The 16,218-nt window shown below is 38.5% G+C and overlaps 2 protein-coding genes across 6 annotated transcripts in view; both read right to left on the bottom strand.

Annotated features, from left to right (window-relative positions):
• Positions 1-4,429: 4,429 nt before the first annotated feature.
• On the bottom strand, positions 4,430-6,301 carry Argl (Argininosuccinate lyase). The gene is made up of 6 exons (XM_088045245.1): positions 6,102-6,301; positions 5,775-6,056; positions 5,500-5,732; positions 5,261-5,454; positions 4,877-5,220; positions 4,430-4,831 (listed from the first exon to the last, which is right to left on the bottom strand). Exons 1-6 carry the CDS (start codon positions 6,117-6,119, stop codon positions 4,508-4,510), a joined length of 1,395 nt encoding a protein of 464 aa, XP_087901371.1. The 5' UTR covers positions 6,120-6,301; the 3' UTR covers positions 4,430-4,507.
• Positions 6,302-7,522: 1,221 nt separating this feature from the next.
• Positions 7,523-16,218, bottom strand: part of LOC148168750 (uncharacterized) — a 36,927-nt gene continuing 28,231 nt past the window's right edge. For 2 of the 5 annotated variants that reach the window (XM_088044639.1, XM_088044638.1), the window contains exons 3-9: positions 12,674-12,871; positions 10,422-12,615; positions 9,599-10,105; positions 8,351-9,497; positions 8,163-8,305; positions 7,942-8,114; positions 7,576-7,662 (exon numbers count right to left, since the gene is read on the bottom strand). In XM_088044639.1, coding sequence (XP_087900765.1) covers positions 7,960-8,114; positions 8,163-8,305; positions 8,351-9,497; positions 9,599-10,105; positions 10,422-12,615; positions 12,674-12,871 — 4,344 coding nt within the window. In that variant the 3' untranslated portion in view covers positions 7,576-7,662; positions 7,942-7,959. Of the gene's footprint in view, positions 7,663-7,941; positions 8,115-8,162; positions 8,306-8,350; positions 9,498-9,598; positions 10,106-10,421; positions 12,627-12,673; positions 12,872-16,218 lie in introns of those variants that run through there. The other 3 variants (XM_088044641.1, XM_088044642.1, XM_088044643.1) reach the window with 3 other exon arrangements.

Below are 16,218 nucleotides of genomic sequence, written 5' to 3'. Positions count from 1 at the left end.
ATGCAGTTATTTCGAGGAAACCGTTGGAGCAATGGCTTGGTTTATAGGTGGGTATCGGAAGAATGTGGGATTTGCCTCGTTTGTGCAAATGTGCAACTTATTAGATGTGGACAATTAGCGGCTTTTTGAGAGAATGCAGTGATGCGAAATTGCATATTGATACATCTTGCGAGTACAATTTCGTCTTCGTCATCATGTCTACATTCTCCATATGACTGGCACTTTTAAGTTCATTTCATTTTGTTTTTTTATCAATTTGATGTATTACAAGTTTATTTTATTCACCAATACAAAAGAGATGATATTGTTGATACAGGTGTTCCAAAATGCCAACACCACTTGGAACACATGACACGTGAAAGCTGTCCTCTTTAGATTCTTTTTTTTATTTTAGACCCAAAATAGAAGAAGAAGAATTAAACAAAGAAAATTTACAATGCTCCAGAAGTAAATATCTTATTACAGTGAATTCTACCAGAATAATGCTGATGATGCCACTGAAACACCCGGAAGAAATCTCTATTAGAAAATAATTTAAAACAAGTTTGGCAGAAAATCTAATAGGTAATCTTAATCTTATAGAACATTAGTGGCGCCTAAGCAGACTTGAAATTTGACGTCTGTTGCTACTTCAATAGCCCCCACCAAAAGACACAAAGCTTGGTTGCCGCCGTTTTATTTTTCGATCAAATGGTGCCTTTATTTTAGTGCCATTGCAATATCATTCGCTGATTTGCATAGAAAGTGAATATTGCCCCTAATCCGGCAATTAAAATTTAATATTTTTGTTGTCCATTTATGGCTACCTCTGCCTGTCAGTCAAAAAGGGGTTCAATTGAGAACAAATTTATTTATGACCGACCAGTTTTATGAAAGCGGTCCCTGTGGTTAAAAAGGGTAGCTAAAGTTGACGAAACACCAATAAAACTGTCTTGCAGTTAATGCCCTATTGTGGGGGGTTGTTCACTTTCTCTTTGAGGGATCAGAATTATAATGATAAAGTATGGAAGTTTGCGAGGCTTTAAATTGCAGTATTGTTTAGGGTTGACATTTTTTACCTTATCGTTGTGACAAAACTGTTTTATTTCAGTTTTATTAAAAAATCACAAGTTTTTTGATTGATTGAACGTTTATTAGGGTCTCCCTTAATTATTCAATCTGGCTTTACATGTTCAATCGGTCATCAATCTGATCGATCAATTGGAGCCTGAAGAAAAATGATGTGTTTCACAATGGCAAATAATCAAAATATGTTTGCAAAAAATGACAGATATGCGTGTCATCTAAGCAACCTAAAATGATTATGACAGTTCAGAAATGATCCTGAAATAGTATATTAAAAAACTAGTTTTATAAAATGCAGCGTATTAAAACACGAGTTTTATGAAATTTAACTTTTTTACAAGATATTCCGACCTTTCTGTGGTAATGAAGCTACTATCGCACCCGATGCGGAAACGGTGTGTTAACGCACTCCAAACGAATGCGGAAATAGCTCTGTTACCACAGCAAATTAGGAAAAATCTTCGGAGTTCTGCGTTCGCGAACTTGGCAAACATGTTTAATGTGCCTTTAAAACTAACTGAACCGTTGAAACTGATTTAATTAATTTCTATGTTTATTTCATTTATTATTTATTTTTGGAGAAGCACATGTTTGACCACAATATTTTTCCAATGGGGCGAAATGACCGTTTATAAATAGTTAATCGCGTTCTCTTTTCAGGTTTCATTTATAGATTCGCTCATGTGCAAACAAAATCGCTAAGATTTTCAACAATTCATTTTTTCTTTGGGATATTATGTTGGTACCATCTGGAAATGTCACTTTGACACAGTTAAATTTGTAGACAGGAGTGCCACAACGAGTAGAAAAGCAAGGTTTACTAGTCGCTTTTTAATATTCACAGTTTTAAAGAAAGTTAAATAGAACTTCATTAAAAACCACGTCATTTGCAAGCTCGTTTTCCATACAAACGCGAGTAAAATTTTCCGAGCACTTGTTCAATCTAATGAATAGTGGGAAATTATTAATCAAAATTAATTTGATTTACAAGAGTTATCGTAAATTATGTCGTCCACCAAGAAATTTCAATGCATAACTGCATTTATCACATAGTAGGTGTAGTTTTTTATGGTTTTTATAATGAGCTAAATTATACGGTTACCTACTGCACTTCGAATGCATTACGATTGCGGTCATTCTAGTGGGAAACCCAGTTGTTATTTTTACTTTGAAGGCGTTTTTATTAATTTTTGCATAGGTTCTTGAACCGATATGTTACAATACTACAAAGCAACGACAAAAATGGTATCATGAACAGGTCAAAATTTCCATTCGGATATAAAATCGTCCACCAATTAGACTCGGTACATGTGTTATCTCACCATTTTATAGCTTACATTAAGTAACATAAATACTTATCTATATATCTGTAGAAGCTATAGATTTAATTCCATTACTTTACTGCGAAGCACGGTGCTAAAATTAGACCCTTTTAAATATCTACCTGCACTAATTTATAGCAGTGCCCGAAATTTTCAGACAGCTCCAAAAGATAATCACTGATAATGTTCGTAAACTTGGAGTAGCTACAACTTAACTTCTTGTTCAGTTCGAGTTAGTTTGCTCACAAAGACGCTACTTTACGGTTCGAGTAGTTTACAAGGCAAATTTGCAAGAGGGGTTTGGGATTATAAATTATCAGGACGATAAATTTGTGGTTTTATGAATGAAAATTGTAGTAAAACCACCGGTGCGAAAAAGTTAAGGAGCTTTGGAGTTGGTAACACTGACAGGTCTACCAACTGATTCCAAACTCCAAAGCCTTTAAAATTTTTAGTTTGGACATCAGGACGTTTCAGATCCTTGCCAACGCAGTTTTACAAGGTGCCGGTACAAATAATCATAGCTTGATTGATTTATAATGTACCACAGTGAATAATAACAATCTTTATCCTTCTGCATGTCCTCGCAAACTGGGGTAACGTTTAATTATCTGTTATTATTTACTTAGGGATTTCATTGGCATAACTTGTTTCGCTGCTCTTCATTCATTTTTTGCGATAAACTGAACGCGGCGACAGACTTGTATTAGTTAATCTGAGTGAGTTTATTTGTTGTTAATAAAAAGAACAAATGTCATGATATGAGGGTGTAACCAGTAGCAACCACTTATCTTTTAATCTCTTTGCTAGTCAAACTACAATTCTCGGATTTTAGGTGTGTAACAAATACTTGTTATTCTAATAGACAAAATTATAATCACATTTGCTTAAAAGCAAAAACGTCTCGCTCTTACATAAGGCTTGACGTCAGACGGTGTCTATGAAAAATTCCCCCCAAATACGACTAAAACGCGAATTGTTTTTAGCAAGCAAGTTACAACTATTTTGAAACACATTTTCTTCATGCGTAAATATCGTCCTTGAGCATCATCGAAATGTTTTTTTCATTATCGTATTCCATACTAAAACGAAACGAAAACTCAATTTGCGTCGTATTCTCTCCTCTCCCGGATTCATTTCAATTTGTTGGAAGGTCATGTCCCCAGCCCTTGATGACGCAATTGAGCACATGCCGACCTATCTTACGTCATCACACTCTGCGATGACGTCATCGTGAATCATCCGATACACGGTATTACGAATCGCGGATTTCATTCCGGAATTGTTTCGTTCAATGATTTTTAGACGGAGAAAAAGAGATGTTTATGCCAACTGAAAAAAGGTTGCAAACGGATTTATGTAAGCATGTAAAATAGGCTGTCTAAATTGCAAATGCGATTTATCTGCTCGGTTTGTATCATAATTCTGATAGGTTCCGGTTATTGATTGGTAGTTATTTTCTTTTGCGTCGTAGAGGCAATGGGTTGAATAATAGCGAAAGTAGTTTTGCTGTGCGCGCTGGTAGGCACGACGCTCTCAGGGGCGAAATGTTGGTTGCATACGATTGCTCTTTGGGTCTTTATTTTCATTAAATTATTTAATATTATTCTTTCTATATTCTTTGGGTGTTCGTTTTTTTTTATTTTTTTGTTTTTTTGGAACTATTTAATTTTGTTGCATTCTTTTGGTGTTTTTTTTTGTTACATTTACGATCCTTTAGATCCTTTGGGTTCTTTTCAAATCCCATTGATTGTTCGATTTTTTTGAAAAGTTTGTTTAAAATCTTTTAGATCTTTTTTTAATATTCCCTGATATTGTTTTTCCTATTTACTGAACTGATTCCAGTTCTTCCCTTTTTATACTCCAGCACTTCCTGGTCTCTTCTGTCTTCTAACTTTTTATACTCGTCCAACCCGTCTCAGCAGTACTAAATTTATGGTTATTGCTTTTATTTAATGACTTGTGTGCCAATAAAGCGTAAGTTTTATTATCCAAAGCAGCATAAATGATCCACGTCACTTTTATACGTCCTCATAAAACAATTAAACTTGTCGTTTTTTATTATCACTTTTTACAGGACTTAAAATTTGCTTATTAATAAAAGTCTATGATAAGATTTTTTATTTAGACAACCACTGCTCGAGAAGTTCAATTTGTTTAGTTACACTGCTTTTGGCGGTACCTCCGATCGCTTGGTACTGTTCCACGCTGTTTTCGTAGTTCCACACTTTTCCAACATCAATACTAAACGAGGAACTGATATTCTTCAACTCTTCTAAAGTCAAATCAGAAATGGAGACTCCTTTTCGTTCTGCTTCTGCCACGACTTTTCCTGCAACATGGTGGGCTTCTCGGAACGGTACTCCTTTTCGTACTAAATAGTAAGCGACATCAGTTGCCAACATTTCGTAGTTAAGAGCACTTTTACATTTATTTTGATTGATCTGAAATTAGAAACATTAACTGGTCGAATTCGAAACTCCAATCACCTTCAAAGTCTTAACAGTTCCGGTAGCGACTTCCAAGATGGATTTTAACTTATCAAACGTCGTAAACATAGCTTCCTTGTCGTACTGCAGATCCTTATTATACGTCGAAGGCAAACTCTTCAAGACCATCATAAAGCTGCAACACTGTCCGAACAAACTCCCTCCAATACCTCGAATCAGTTCTAAGCTATCAGGATTTCTCTTTTGCGGCATCAAACTGCTCCCGGTCGAATACGAATCGTCTATTTTCACAAACTCAAACTCCTTGGAACTGTATAAAATTAAATCTTCAGCGAGACGACTCAAATGGATGCCGACCATGGAAGCCCAAAACAAAAACTCCGCTAAACGTGGAGCTGAGTCAAGTTCTAACTTTGTAGTTACCAATGAAATCGCGGTCTCCCACAGCTTGCATGCTATTTTGAGTGACTGAACTAAAATTAAGGGATGATGCTAAAGCCACGCGGTCTATAGGGAAGGGGTTGCCGGCGAGAGCTCCACTTCCTAAGGGTAGAAAATCGACAACTTTGACGATGTCATCCAATCGGTCGCAATCTTTCTTCAAATTCCAAGCGTGGCTGTTGGAAAATTGGTATTAAAGGATAGTAGTACTATTTTAGTACCTCAGTAAATAGTGGCTCCATCTAACAGGTTGCGCCCTTTGGAGATGCGTGTATCCTGGCATCAACACGTCAATTTCGTTCTCTGATCGGATGACTATAACCTTTATTAAAGATCGCACGGTATTGTCTAACTCTTTCAAATGTGTTCGTAGCCATAACTTCATGTCAGTTACCACTTGGTCGTTCCTGCTGCGCCCCACGTGGAGTTTTGTAGCGGGCTCCCCTATGATTTCCTATGCAACAATTTTACGAATTTTACTTTTAGTTGAACTCACTTTCAATCGCCTTTCATTGGCGGTGTGGATATCCTCATCTCCATCTTTCACTTCGAAGATGTTTTTCTCCCATTCAATCTTAACTTTGTCTAAACCGTCACAGATAGACGCGGTTTCACCCTCAGTCAAAAGACTGATTTTTTGTAAGGATTGAGCATAGGCTTTGCTGCCTTCAATGTCTTCAGCAAACATGCGCCTATCAAAGTTAATCGACGCGTTTAATTTTTCCAGAGCCGTGTTGGTACCTTCGGTAAATCGACCACCCCATAATTTGTGACTTTCCTAAAAGTAAATGGAGCGTGTTGAAATTCTTTTTTACGAACTTACCATTTTCTTTCTTTCCATTCACATAGTTTACTAGCGTCTATTAATGAAATACAATTTTTAATTATGCAATATCACTGTTTATCTAAAGGTTAAGGTTAAGTTGATAACAATTTGAATTATAACTTGTTCGGAGTTGAATTAGAGTAAATTTGTTTCACGCTGGGAGAAAAATTGGAGTTGGTGGAAGAACGTCGATTTTATTATTTGAAGTTTGTTTTGTTGTGTTTACGACTGCTTATTAGTTATTAACTTATTACAGTCGGCTGACACTGCTTGATAAGATAATACTTTTGGTTTTTTTATGTTTCAAGGCTAAGGTTTTTATTAAACTCTGAGATTTAAATAATTACAACAAGAAAATTTTATTAAATTAAAATGTGCTTTTAAAAACAGAAGTTGAGTCTTGAAAATGACTTCAGACATTGTAGGGATAATCGTGGGATTAAACTGACCATAATCCCACTCGGGACTTGCGGGTAAAACTCTATTTTAATTCCTTGTTGAATGAATATCTATTATGACGAGACGATGGAAGATTTCCGAACATAAACAACATTCCTGTTTTTGTTTTTTATAGTCTAATAACAGTAATAACAATTACAGAGCGAGATTTATTTATAAATTTGAGAAGTAAATTGATTTCGAAATAAATTTATTATGCTAGTCAAAATAATTTTAGTTTTTATCCACAGAGAACAAGGGCGTGTTTTTTTTTTCATTCATTGTATCTAACAATAAGAAACGAATTAACTTAATGAACGAATGAACTTTTTTAGAATGCGCTCTCAAAAATTATTATTTTACGGACTCATTTAAGTCCCTGTGGTTCAATACAACAACTAAACAACTTTATTTGACATCAGTAGAAATAAATTAATGGGTTTTAAAGGAACTCTAAGACAATTTTCTTCGCGTTTTCTGTAATTTTTTCAGAATTCTGCATTTTGTGCAAAAAAACTTCACTTTTTTGTGTTGCGCACTATTTGCGAGTAATAATTAATTATACAAGAGGCTTGAATGCATTTTTGGAAGCTTTACCTAAAACATGTTTGTAACACGCATCTAAAAAGTTTTTTCGGACGCACTACTACTTGCCCGCTGCGTCCGTAAAAAGCAAGGATTAGTACGAAAAAACTGTATTTTAAGTATGTGTAACAAAAAGAGCTACATATTTTCATTCATTGTCTATTTTTTGTGTACGAAGTAAAACTCTTTGTATTAATTATAAATTTATTAATAAAACATCACAAAACCAAAGCAGTTTAAGATCACAATTATTTGAGAAAGTTAAAAATAAATTACAAAATTATTAAATAAATGTTAAGCATTAAGTAAGCACAACTCACATGTTATTAAATGCAATTCAAAACGTCCGTTTTGGTCCTTGGAATTAATTGAACGTTTAAACTAATTTTAGGAACTTACATGCTAGTACGGCAGGATATTATACAATCAAGTCGTATACTAATCTTATAACATACACAAATAACTAAAAAAGGTGGATGGATCTCTTCACGAGTGTCTTGTTCCTTCGTCGGCTCGCTGACATTTCTTGATATTCCTAAAACAGAAAAAACAGTTGGAATGGTTTCGTTAAAATAATGTCGATGACTTTAGTACAAAATTGGCGATTATATTTTACGTGGAATGTCTACAAGACCTACGCTAGGTAGAGGATCAATTACCATTCACTACTCTACCATGATTTGGTAATGGTACATGTTAATGTGCAAGTTAAACTACATTACATGTTTCTTCAAGTCGATTAGCAGGGTATTAGTCCGACTACAAGATTAGTCAAGAAAATCGAAATCTCTACAAAAATTGAAAATTGTTCTACCTAGCGTAGTTCTAATTGTCAAGAACATAAACATGGACACTCGTCAACTTGTTGAGTGCTGTGTACATTTCGACTTCTAGGTCTACAAACAGGTACATACGCTGTGGAAATTCGGTGATTAGAAACCTCTCTGGACGAAGCTGGCTTCTTTAGATCACTTCTCGACGGAATGCCTGCAAGAAAGAATATTCATATCACTACGATAACACAATTTTTACCACCTTTCGAAGTTTCTCTCTTCTGGGAAATCTTCCGCTTCGAATCCTCAACTCGAGTTCTGCTTCTGTCACGACTAGACTTTTCCGCGGTGCTTCTTATCGTGGAAACTGCAGTTTTGTGTCGAATCTCTTGCACAGGTTCCACTCTGAAACAACCAAGTTAGATTATAAAGTACGCGAAATCCCAGTACCTTTCTTCCGTTCTGGTTTTCGAAAGATCTCTCTTACGCCTGGGCGGATTCGGCGGTGTGCTCTTCTTATTCATTTCAATCCCATTGGTAACACTCAACTGTGTCGCCTTCGTCTTCCTAATTTGTCTGGGTTTCCGCGGAGGAACCTCCACCGTCGCCCCTAAATCTTCAGACGAGCTCCCATGAGAATGCAACAAAGCTTCTCTACTACTAGCCCGCTGCAACCTCCTCGCTTTCGTTGTAGCTCTAGTTGAAGATTCATTCGTCGTGATTTTCTTCTTAACAGGAGCCGTCCGCGCCGGTTGTGGTCTTCTAGGTCTCGACAGACTCTCCACCGAAGAAGTCGATGAAGTGTGTCTCAGTTTTGTTTTAACTTTCGATTGTTTGTTAGCCACAACTTCCTTTTTACTTTTGCTCCACGACTTGCTTTCCGCGATCGTATCTAAAGGCTCTTTAACATTCGTTTCGTCACCACTGCACTTATCGTCATCGGTGAATCCATTGACGGCTAACATAATCTGATCGGCTGCTTTCGTTAGTTCTTCAAGTATGTTACTATCAAACTCCTTCGATCGGGTCTTGCTCTTCGCGACGTTCTCGTAGATCGGCTGCTCTTTCTCCGGCGAACTTTTCCTTAATCTAGTTCTACTACTAGGACTATCAGTTTTCATGTGTTGTAAGAGATCAGGTTTTTCAGACAGTTTAGTTTCTCTATGTATCACAGTTTCTTCGAATTTTTTCCGTGATTGTGGTGAAATTCTGACACCGAAGTACGTCATTTCTGACTTTTTCGGTTGGCGAAGGACGATGTCGTTTGAGGAATGTTTTTGGTGAAGTTTTGTATCTGATATATTAGCGAAGTTTCTTTTCGTTTCCGTAAGATTTACGTATTCTCTGTTTTCTGCATGGTTGTAATCTGAGCGCAGATCGCTTTTTGAGCTGCGAGTGACCAGAGACGGACTCGACAATTTCTCGTTCGCTGTGGCGGTTTTTAGCTCGGCTTTTTTCGCGAGAGCCGCGTTTTTCCGCATGACTATGGGAGAGTATTTACTATCTTTTAATTTAATTCGGTAAGTTTTCGATGAGGGTTCGTTTTGATGAGAGTCCCCGGGTCCAAACTTAAATTTGGCACTTTCTTTTGGATCATCTGCAATTGATAGAATTAACAATTATCTTTATTTAACACAGGGGGGGAAATTAACACAGTGAAACACCAGAGTAAGAATCATTTTCCTAATCGACAGGTACCTTTTTCTACTTTTGCACTTATTCTAGAGCTTGGAATTTCCCGAGTTACAGTTTTCTTGTTAATTTGTTCGTTTAGTATCCTGCAAGCTCTCATTTTACTCCAGCTGCCGGAGACTTCGCTCGTATTGTCGAAGTCGTAGTCTCTTCCGTCCATTCTTCCCATTAGAACTTGGACTTCTTTGTCTGCATCGCTATCACTTTGTACGTCTTCGTAGAGTTTCTTCAGTGCTTCTAACTGTTGAACGTGGTTCGTTTTAACTTCGTTCTTAATAGTGTCTAGGACTAAAGAGGTAGATTTGAAGCAGTGAGATCGCTTGGTTTGAGGAACTATTGGGGAGTTTTGGAGTTTCGTGTTAGTGGGTGAAGGACTTAAGTCTATTGTGATTTTCGTTGTGGTCGTCGTGCTTGAATCCATCGACGTAGTTTTAGAACATACTGTATGTTTAGAAGTGCAGTCGTCTCGTCCTATCCTAACCACAAGTCCTTTGTTTAAAATTCTCTCCGAGTCTGCAAGTTTCAGTTTAATGAAGGCTTTTGGTTATGGTTGGCAAGTCAGAAGAAAGGTTAATCTACATTTTACGAAAGGCGCATGCAAAAATAGAATAAGGTACCTTCTACTGATGTACACAACGTGGCTTAATTACAAAAAGGAGTTTAATTCTACTACATTACTCTGCTTATTTACATGTCTGATTATAATATACACTAAATAATTCCACACTCTATAAGATAATGAGTACTTAAATTACTGTTTAGTTAGAGAAAGGTAAGAGGAAAGGGGTAATTAGACTAGAAGCTGCTACATACAAGAAGTGTTAAGTACCTTTAACAGGATTCTCCTTTTTGTTCCATGCCGGTTGGTCTTTTTGCTCCACAACGGCAGCTCCACCATCTCCAAAATTGACCTTGGTGGAATAAACCTTATTTTCTGCCCATTGACTGTCTTCACTTAATTTAACTCTATCAGCAACAGACCATGATTTCCGATTATCGGTGCTCGTGACGAATTTTACACTCGAAAAATTTTCGGAATTTCGCTGATTGGACAACAGATCCGGTTTGTTCCCACTGGTTGGTCTTAAATTCCTCAACAACTTCTGAAATTCCGGCTGTTCATCGTTCTCTTCATCCTGGCTGTAGACCGTGTTATGCAGCGTTACAGTGGACTTCCAATACGGCGGCTCGTTCTTTTGCACCGGCTTCAGTCGAATGCCCCATTTCCCACTATCACTGTCGGAATTGCTGTTCAAAAAGTGTTCTTCTCCAAGGTGGTAGGGCGTGGGTTTGATCGGTTTGTTCTTCAGGATCCCTTTCACGTTCTCAGCGGAGTCCTTTTTTTCGTCCTCTTGGAATTCTAAAGGAGCTGAAGTCGTGTTGACAGTAACAGTACTGCACGAAACATTTGACTGTGAATTCTGGTAGATGTTATCATCGCTTGTTTGCGGGTCCAAATTACTTTCGTCGGTCACACCTAACAGCACTTTCTCATAAGAACTATCACCAAAATGCAGAACCGGTAAGCCGTTTCTTTCGAAATCGTCACCAATGACAGGGCCGGAGTTTCTTCTTCTTCTCCGGAAGTTATTCGTGGGAGGTGGTTTCTCATCTGTTTCTACAATGTTGACTTTACCTGATTCCGCAGCGAAGTGGACTTCCGTTTTACAAAACTCCACTTTTTTTGATTTACGATTGAAGTTGTTGTCATCTACCGGATTCATCGCCAAACTCGTCCGTCTGAATCTATTGTCGTTGTGACCTGTGACGTACTTCGATTCATCCACAGCTATGGAATGTCTTTTAACTTCTTTTTCCGGCACGTCGTCCCAACTCAAATCCACGAAGTTCGAGTTGGGTTTTGAGACTATCGGAATCGTGATCGTGGTGGATTTGATGTCTCGATTGAAACCTTGATCGAAAATTGACGACATTTTCTTTACGCTGGTAAAAGTGTTTTCATCACAGTTCTCCGTCTTTGTGGTTGGCGTGAGGACGATCTCTGAAGATCTGCAGATTCCGCTGTCGGTTGAAGATTCAACTCGTCCTTTGCTCTTGAGCGAAATGGGACTGGGGGTTTCGGCGTGATTGTGGACTTGCTCAAATCCGTACGACTTGCGGCGGTTGTACCAATCTTCGTTGCGAAGACTGGTGCTACCGTTGAGTAATTTTGAGCGGGATTCCAAGCTGCCGGTGCCCACGATGGGTTTTTTGTTTATAGTTTCCATACCATAAACGTAAGACCGGACGCGGGATTTTTCACTTACTGGCATTTCGTTGGCTTCTTCAGTAACTATACCGTCATCAGTCTCTTCGTCTTTATTAACATTGTAAATGTCTTCTGTGGGCGTGCTGGTGCGCCTCAATCGACCCCTGACTTCTTGTAAAGTCTCAACGGTGACGAAAGAATTGCGTTTTTGTTTTTTTGTGTCCGAGTCGTCTGGGTTTTCCTCAGGTTTGTCCGACTGGTTGCTACTCGAACTCGAGATGCTTTGTAAAATCTGGTCTAAAGCTTGCAAGTCGACGCTGTTGTTTCGCAAAGCTGTGCTCAGTCTTCTTCCTTTTTCTAGTTCTTCCCGGATTTTGCGGACACTGCCGCTGTTTTCTGGTAAGTCTGCAGGTTTCGAAGTTTGTGCTTTCGTTTCCTTGGGGTATTGTAAAGATCGTCTCAATTTCGAAGTTCTTCGCCAACTCTGTAACTGTTCGAGGTCTTCGAGATCTTCAGTGCTTTTAGTCGATTTGTCTTCCAAATGCAAGTCTTCGCTGCTTGTGCTCTTCGTCCGTGTCAAGCTCGGATGTCCGTTCAACCTCTCGTTGTCGTTAAATTCGTTTTGTCGAATCGTTTGTTTCACGGCGTTCTCGTGGATTTGATGGCAGAGCCTGGATACGCGATATAAATTCTGCTGGGCGGACCTTAAGGATTCGTCTTTAGCTCGCGGTCGTGAAGGTGGCCGCCTACCGACACTTCTTCCTACGTTTGCTTTAGATTTTTGCGAGCTCAAATCCAGTGGGTTCAGTGAGAGCTGCAACATGACTAACATTCACAACTTTCATTAAACACAATAAACAAACAGAACTGACCTGGAGGTTCTCAAAGTCTTTGATCGGGACATCTTGCAAATGTGTCGATTTGTTGCTCCACCGGCTACTCGAGACGGTCTGGGTCTTGATGACTTGTAGATGACCCCCAGGGATCTGGCTTTGGAACACTTCTAGTTGCCTCCTCGCTTGTTGTTGCAAAGCACCGTCCGCGTTGGTTCGAGCTCGCGAGTCCACTACCTGCAACAACGGAACGATGACGATAATTATCATTTGGTGAAGGTTACTCATCACATGCACAAGTATGGAACATGCATTTGTTAGAAACTCCGGAGGTGATTTTACCTAATAACGTCATAAATTTCGAGAAGGTTTATTCACAGTGGTAGTGACTTTGATGTAAATGTCACTTGCTGTTATAAGGACAATCAGTTCACTTGCGCAACGGTCTTACGACACTGAGTTGCATTCAGGAAATCCAATGATACACGTAATCATAACAGTGCAAAGTTGACTCTGCGAATTATGTGGCAAAACAGCGTACCATCACAGCCTTGTGTTAATTACAAAAATATGTAAGGCTTTCAGGTTGATGTAAAGAGATAATGGGCACGTTTCCAAAGACCTTCGCGCTTGTTGGCACCATTTAATTCGGATCGGAGTTTGTGTAAAACTACATCGTTACCTTTCCGAGAATCTCACTTGCACTCTTTTTTCGCGCTTTTGGTGGTTTCAAGGAAGTTGCCGCAACCTCTACCGAAATTATTATTTCAAAACGGTGAACTTCTGAAGCGTGATGGCAATTTATTGAAATAGTTTCCAAGAAGTATTATTTCCAGAGTGAATATACCCATATCAGGAAAGTCGACGTTATTTAGCAAGATCGTGGAGATAACGCGATACTTTGTCTTTAATTTTAAAGCGTGAATCAACATTCTTCTCGACGAATCAGCCGTAACACTATCGCCACGTAATGACCGGATTTGTTGAAAACGTCTGGAAGGACGGAAGAAGTAATTGGCGGTCCATCCGGATCTCAATTAAATTCACAGCAGGTTGTGAGGTTATCAACTTTGTGAATTAAAATCGTGTGTTAATAAGTTATCAAATATTTAACAAGCTTGAGGATATTTGTCCACCGGTTGAAATTTTCTCAAACGCCTAGAAAACAAATTTTACACCCACGATTTTGACAGCTCCCAATGAGTTTGGAATAAATTTGGCGGTGATGTTGATGAATTGCTGTGTATAAACTAGACGTTTTGAATGGAGACACGCATTTACATAATTTAGCAATAAAGTGTTATGCAACCGAACAGTTCCATGGAAGCAGCTTATCTGGTTTATTATCAAGTAAATTACATGTCATTATTGCACTAATCTCGGGATATCTCCTTGATCCTGATCGCAGAAAACAGGATATCTGTGAACTGGTTAAAGCGACATGGCCTTTTTCGGAGACCAGTCCCGACGATGCATTCCGGGACACCCACTGTTTAGTCTCGGCACTTTATCACCCATCTCCTTGGACGTCAGTTTTTTTCTTTCTCAGCTCTTCGAACCTTACCCTGTGGAGTCCGGTCAGGTTCGTCGCTTGACGCACCATCGGAGTCTCCGAACATGTGTGGTCTTAACAATCGCTTACTTTATGATTCCATCAATCAAACACAAGTTTGTCGAGTATCCCATTTCCATTCTACCGTTAATTTTAAGTATATGCGCTTCGTATTAAGATAGCTTCTAAACGGGAGGTGGGTGTGTGCCGCCCCCACGATACTTTCGACAAATATTAGACGCTAACATATGGCACGGCGTGTGGAAATTTGTTTAGCATTTTCACTTGCTCTATTACAATTTCAAATGTAACAAATTAAGACGGATTACTCAAGCTTGGAAATAATACATGCGTGAAATGTGCATTGAGTTATCTAATTTTCTGAGCGTGCATCAGACTGTGTTTACTTTCACTCTTGATCACCTACTGTCTTCTCTAAGCGAGCTACCTACGGAGCGACTTTATCTAGATCCATGACTGTTCTCTTACTCGATGAAACGAAAATGCGATTTTATTGCATAATTACAACCCTGCTCGCATCAAGGACATGAATTATAGCCACGACGGCAATGGAATGCATCGGGTTTATAGGGGTCGTTGTGCACGTGATTCTTTGTAGTGACATTCGAACTTTGACCTCGCTTGTGCACGCATTTTCGATTTGTGCGGTTTTTAAATCTGCTTTCCATGTAGGGTGACGTGGTCAAAAATCCGCACAAAGGGGCCAAATTAACATAATTTTATGTCTGCTGTTCTTTAGATAAGTTCACGTTGACAGGACCACGCCTTATGGGTTCCCAATATGGATTAGTCATTTCAAAATCGAATTTGTAAAGCCATCATAATCACTCCATCCCAGTTGGAGGTGTTGAAATAAGAAGAGGTGCTTGTCAAAATACGAATTAGAAAAGATGCTCACTGCCAAAACCCACCGAGGTCAATAATCTCAATTAAAACTCATCGCAATTACCGGCGGGATTCCAAGAAATTATGCAAATAGAACAGTCCGGGTCAAAACAAATCGTTCGTTTTTTAATACCAACCCTGCGAGTTCTTGATGCAACATCAAACCGGTATGTTATTCCATTATAACGCTTCGTGATCGAATAATTCGCGAAGGTACTTCTTGACATTGACTTTGAACCGAGCTCGGAAAAATGCTCCACAAGAATGCGCATAATTGCAAATGATTCCGATGCATTGTTTTTGAACCGTGTGTGTACACCTGCCGTAAAAATGGTTCCACTCTTTGAACCTGTCTGGATCTACTGCATATTCATATTTCCATAAATAGAGGAAACTGGCAATTTGGTCCGACAATGGTACATCGCGGTTCTGCCACACTGAATGTGAACTGATGGTACCGTAATCACACACGGAATCAACGTCCATGTAGGGAAAAGAAGCACTTTTGCTGTCACTGCTGCAACAAAGCGTCTTGCTGCACTAAGGTGAGAGTTCAAGGCGAAAGAAAGAAAGAAAGAAATTTTATTCCCATCACTTACACACCTCATTGCATAACAGATGGCTCGAGCTATTGTAACTGCTAAACGACAGTACTACTAGAATACATTTGTTGAGACAATAGCTGTAAAATGGAAAGATACCATCGACACTATTAAATGTACGCTCTAATCTGATCTTTAATTTTTGACAATTGGATTCTCACCAGCAAAAAGCGCTTGCAAATTAACACGTTTCTAAGAATTTCGTCATTGTTGTGGCAATGATTAATTAAGTTTTTTGTTTGACTTATTTGATCACACTCATTATGAGAATCCTGTTTTGGAGAGATCTCTTATTTTACAGATTCTCGTCCCGCTACGAATTCTTCAAAACATGTCAATCATATTTGCCTTTAAAACAAGAAAATCTCGCCTGTCTTGCAGTTTTGTTCTTTTATTTTGACTTTTTCTCAATGTATCCATTTCAGGTAAGAAATTTTTTAAATTTAGCCGCTCCATTTAGAACAGTGAAATTAGATGAAATTATAAAGATTTGGTGTTGTTTTAGAAAAATTAAGTCAATTAGA

Source organism: Gnatocerus cornutus, chromosome 9, assembly GCF_029298725.1.
Source record: "Gnatocerus cornutus isolate USDA-ARS CGAHR chromosome 9, icGnaCorn1.1, whole genome shotgun sequence".
Lineage (NCBI taxonomy): Eukaryota > Metazoa > Arthropoda > Insecta > Coleoptera > Tenebrionidae > Gnatocerus > Gnatocerus cornutus.
This window is presented reverse-complemented; position numbering and strand designations above follow the sequence as displayed.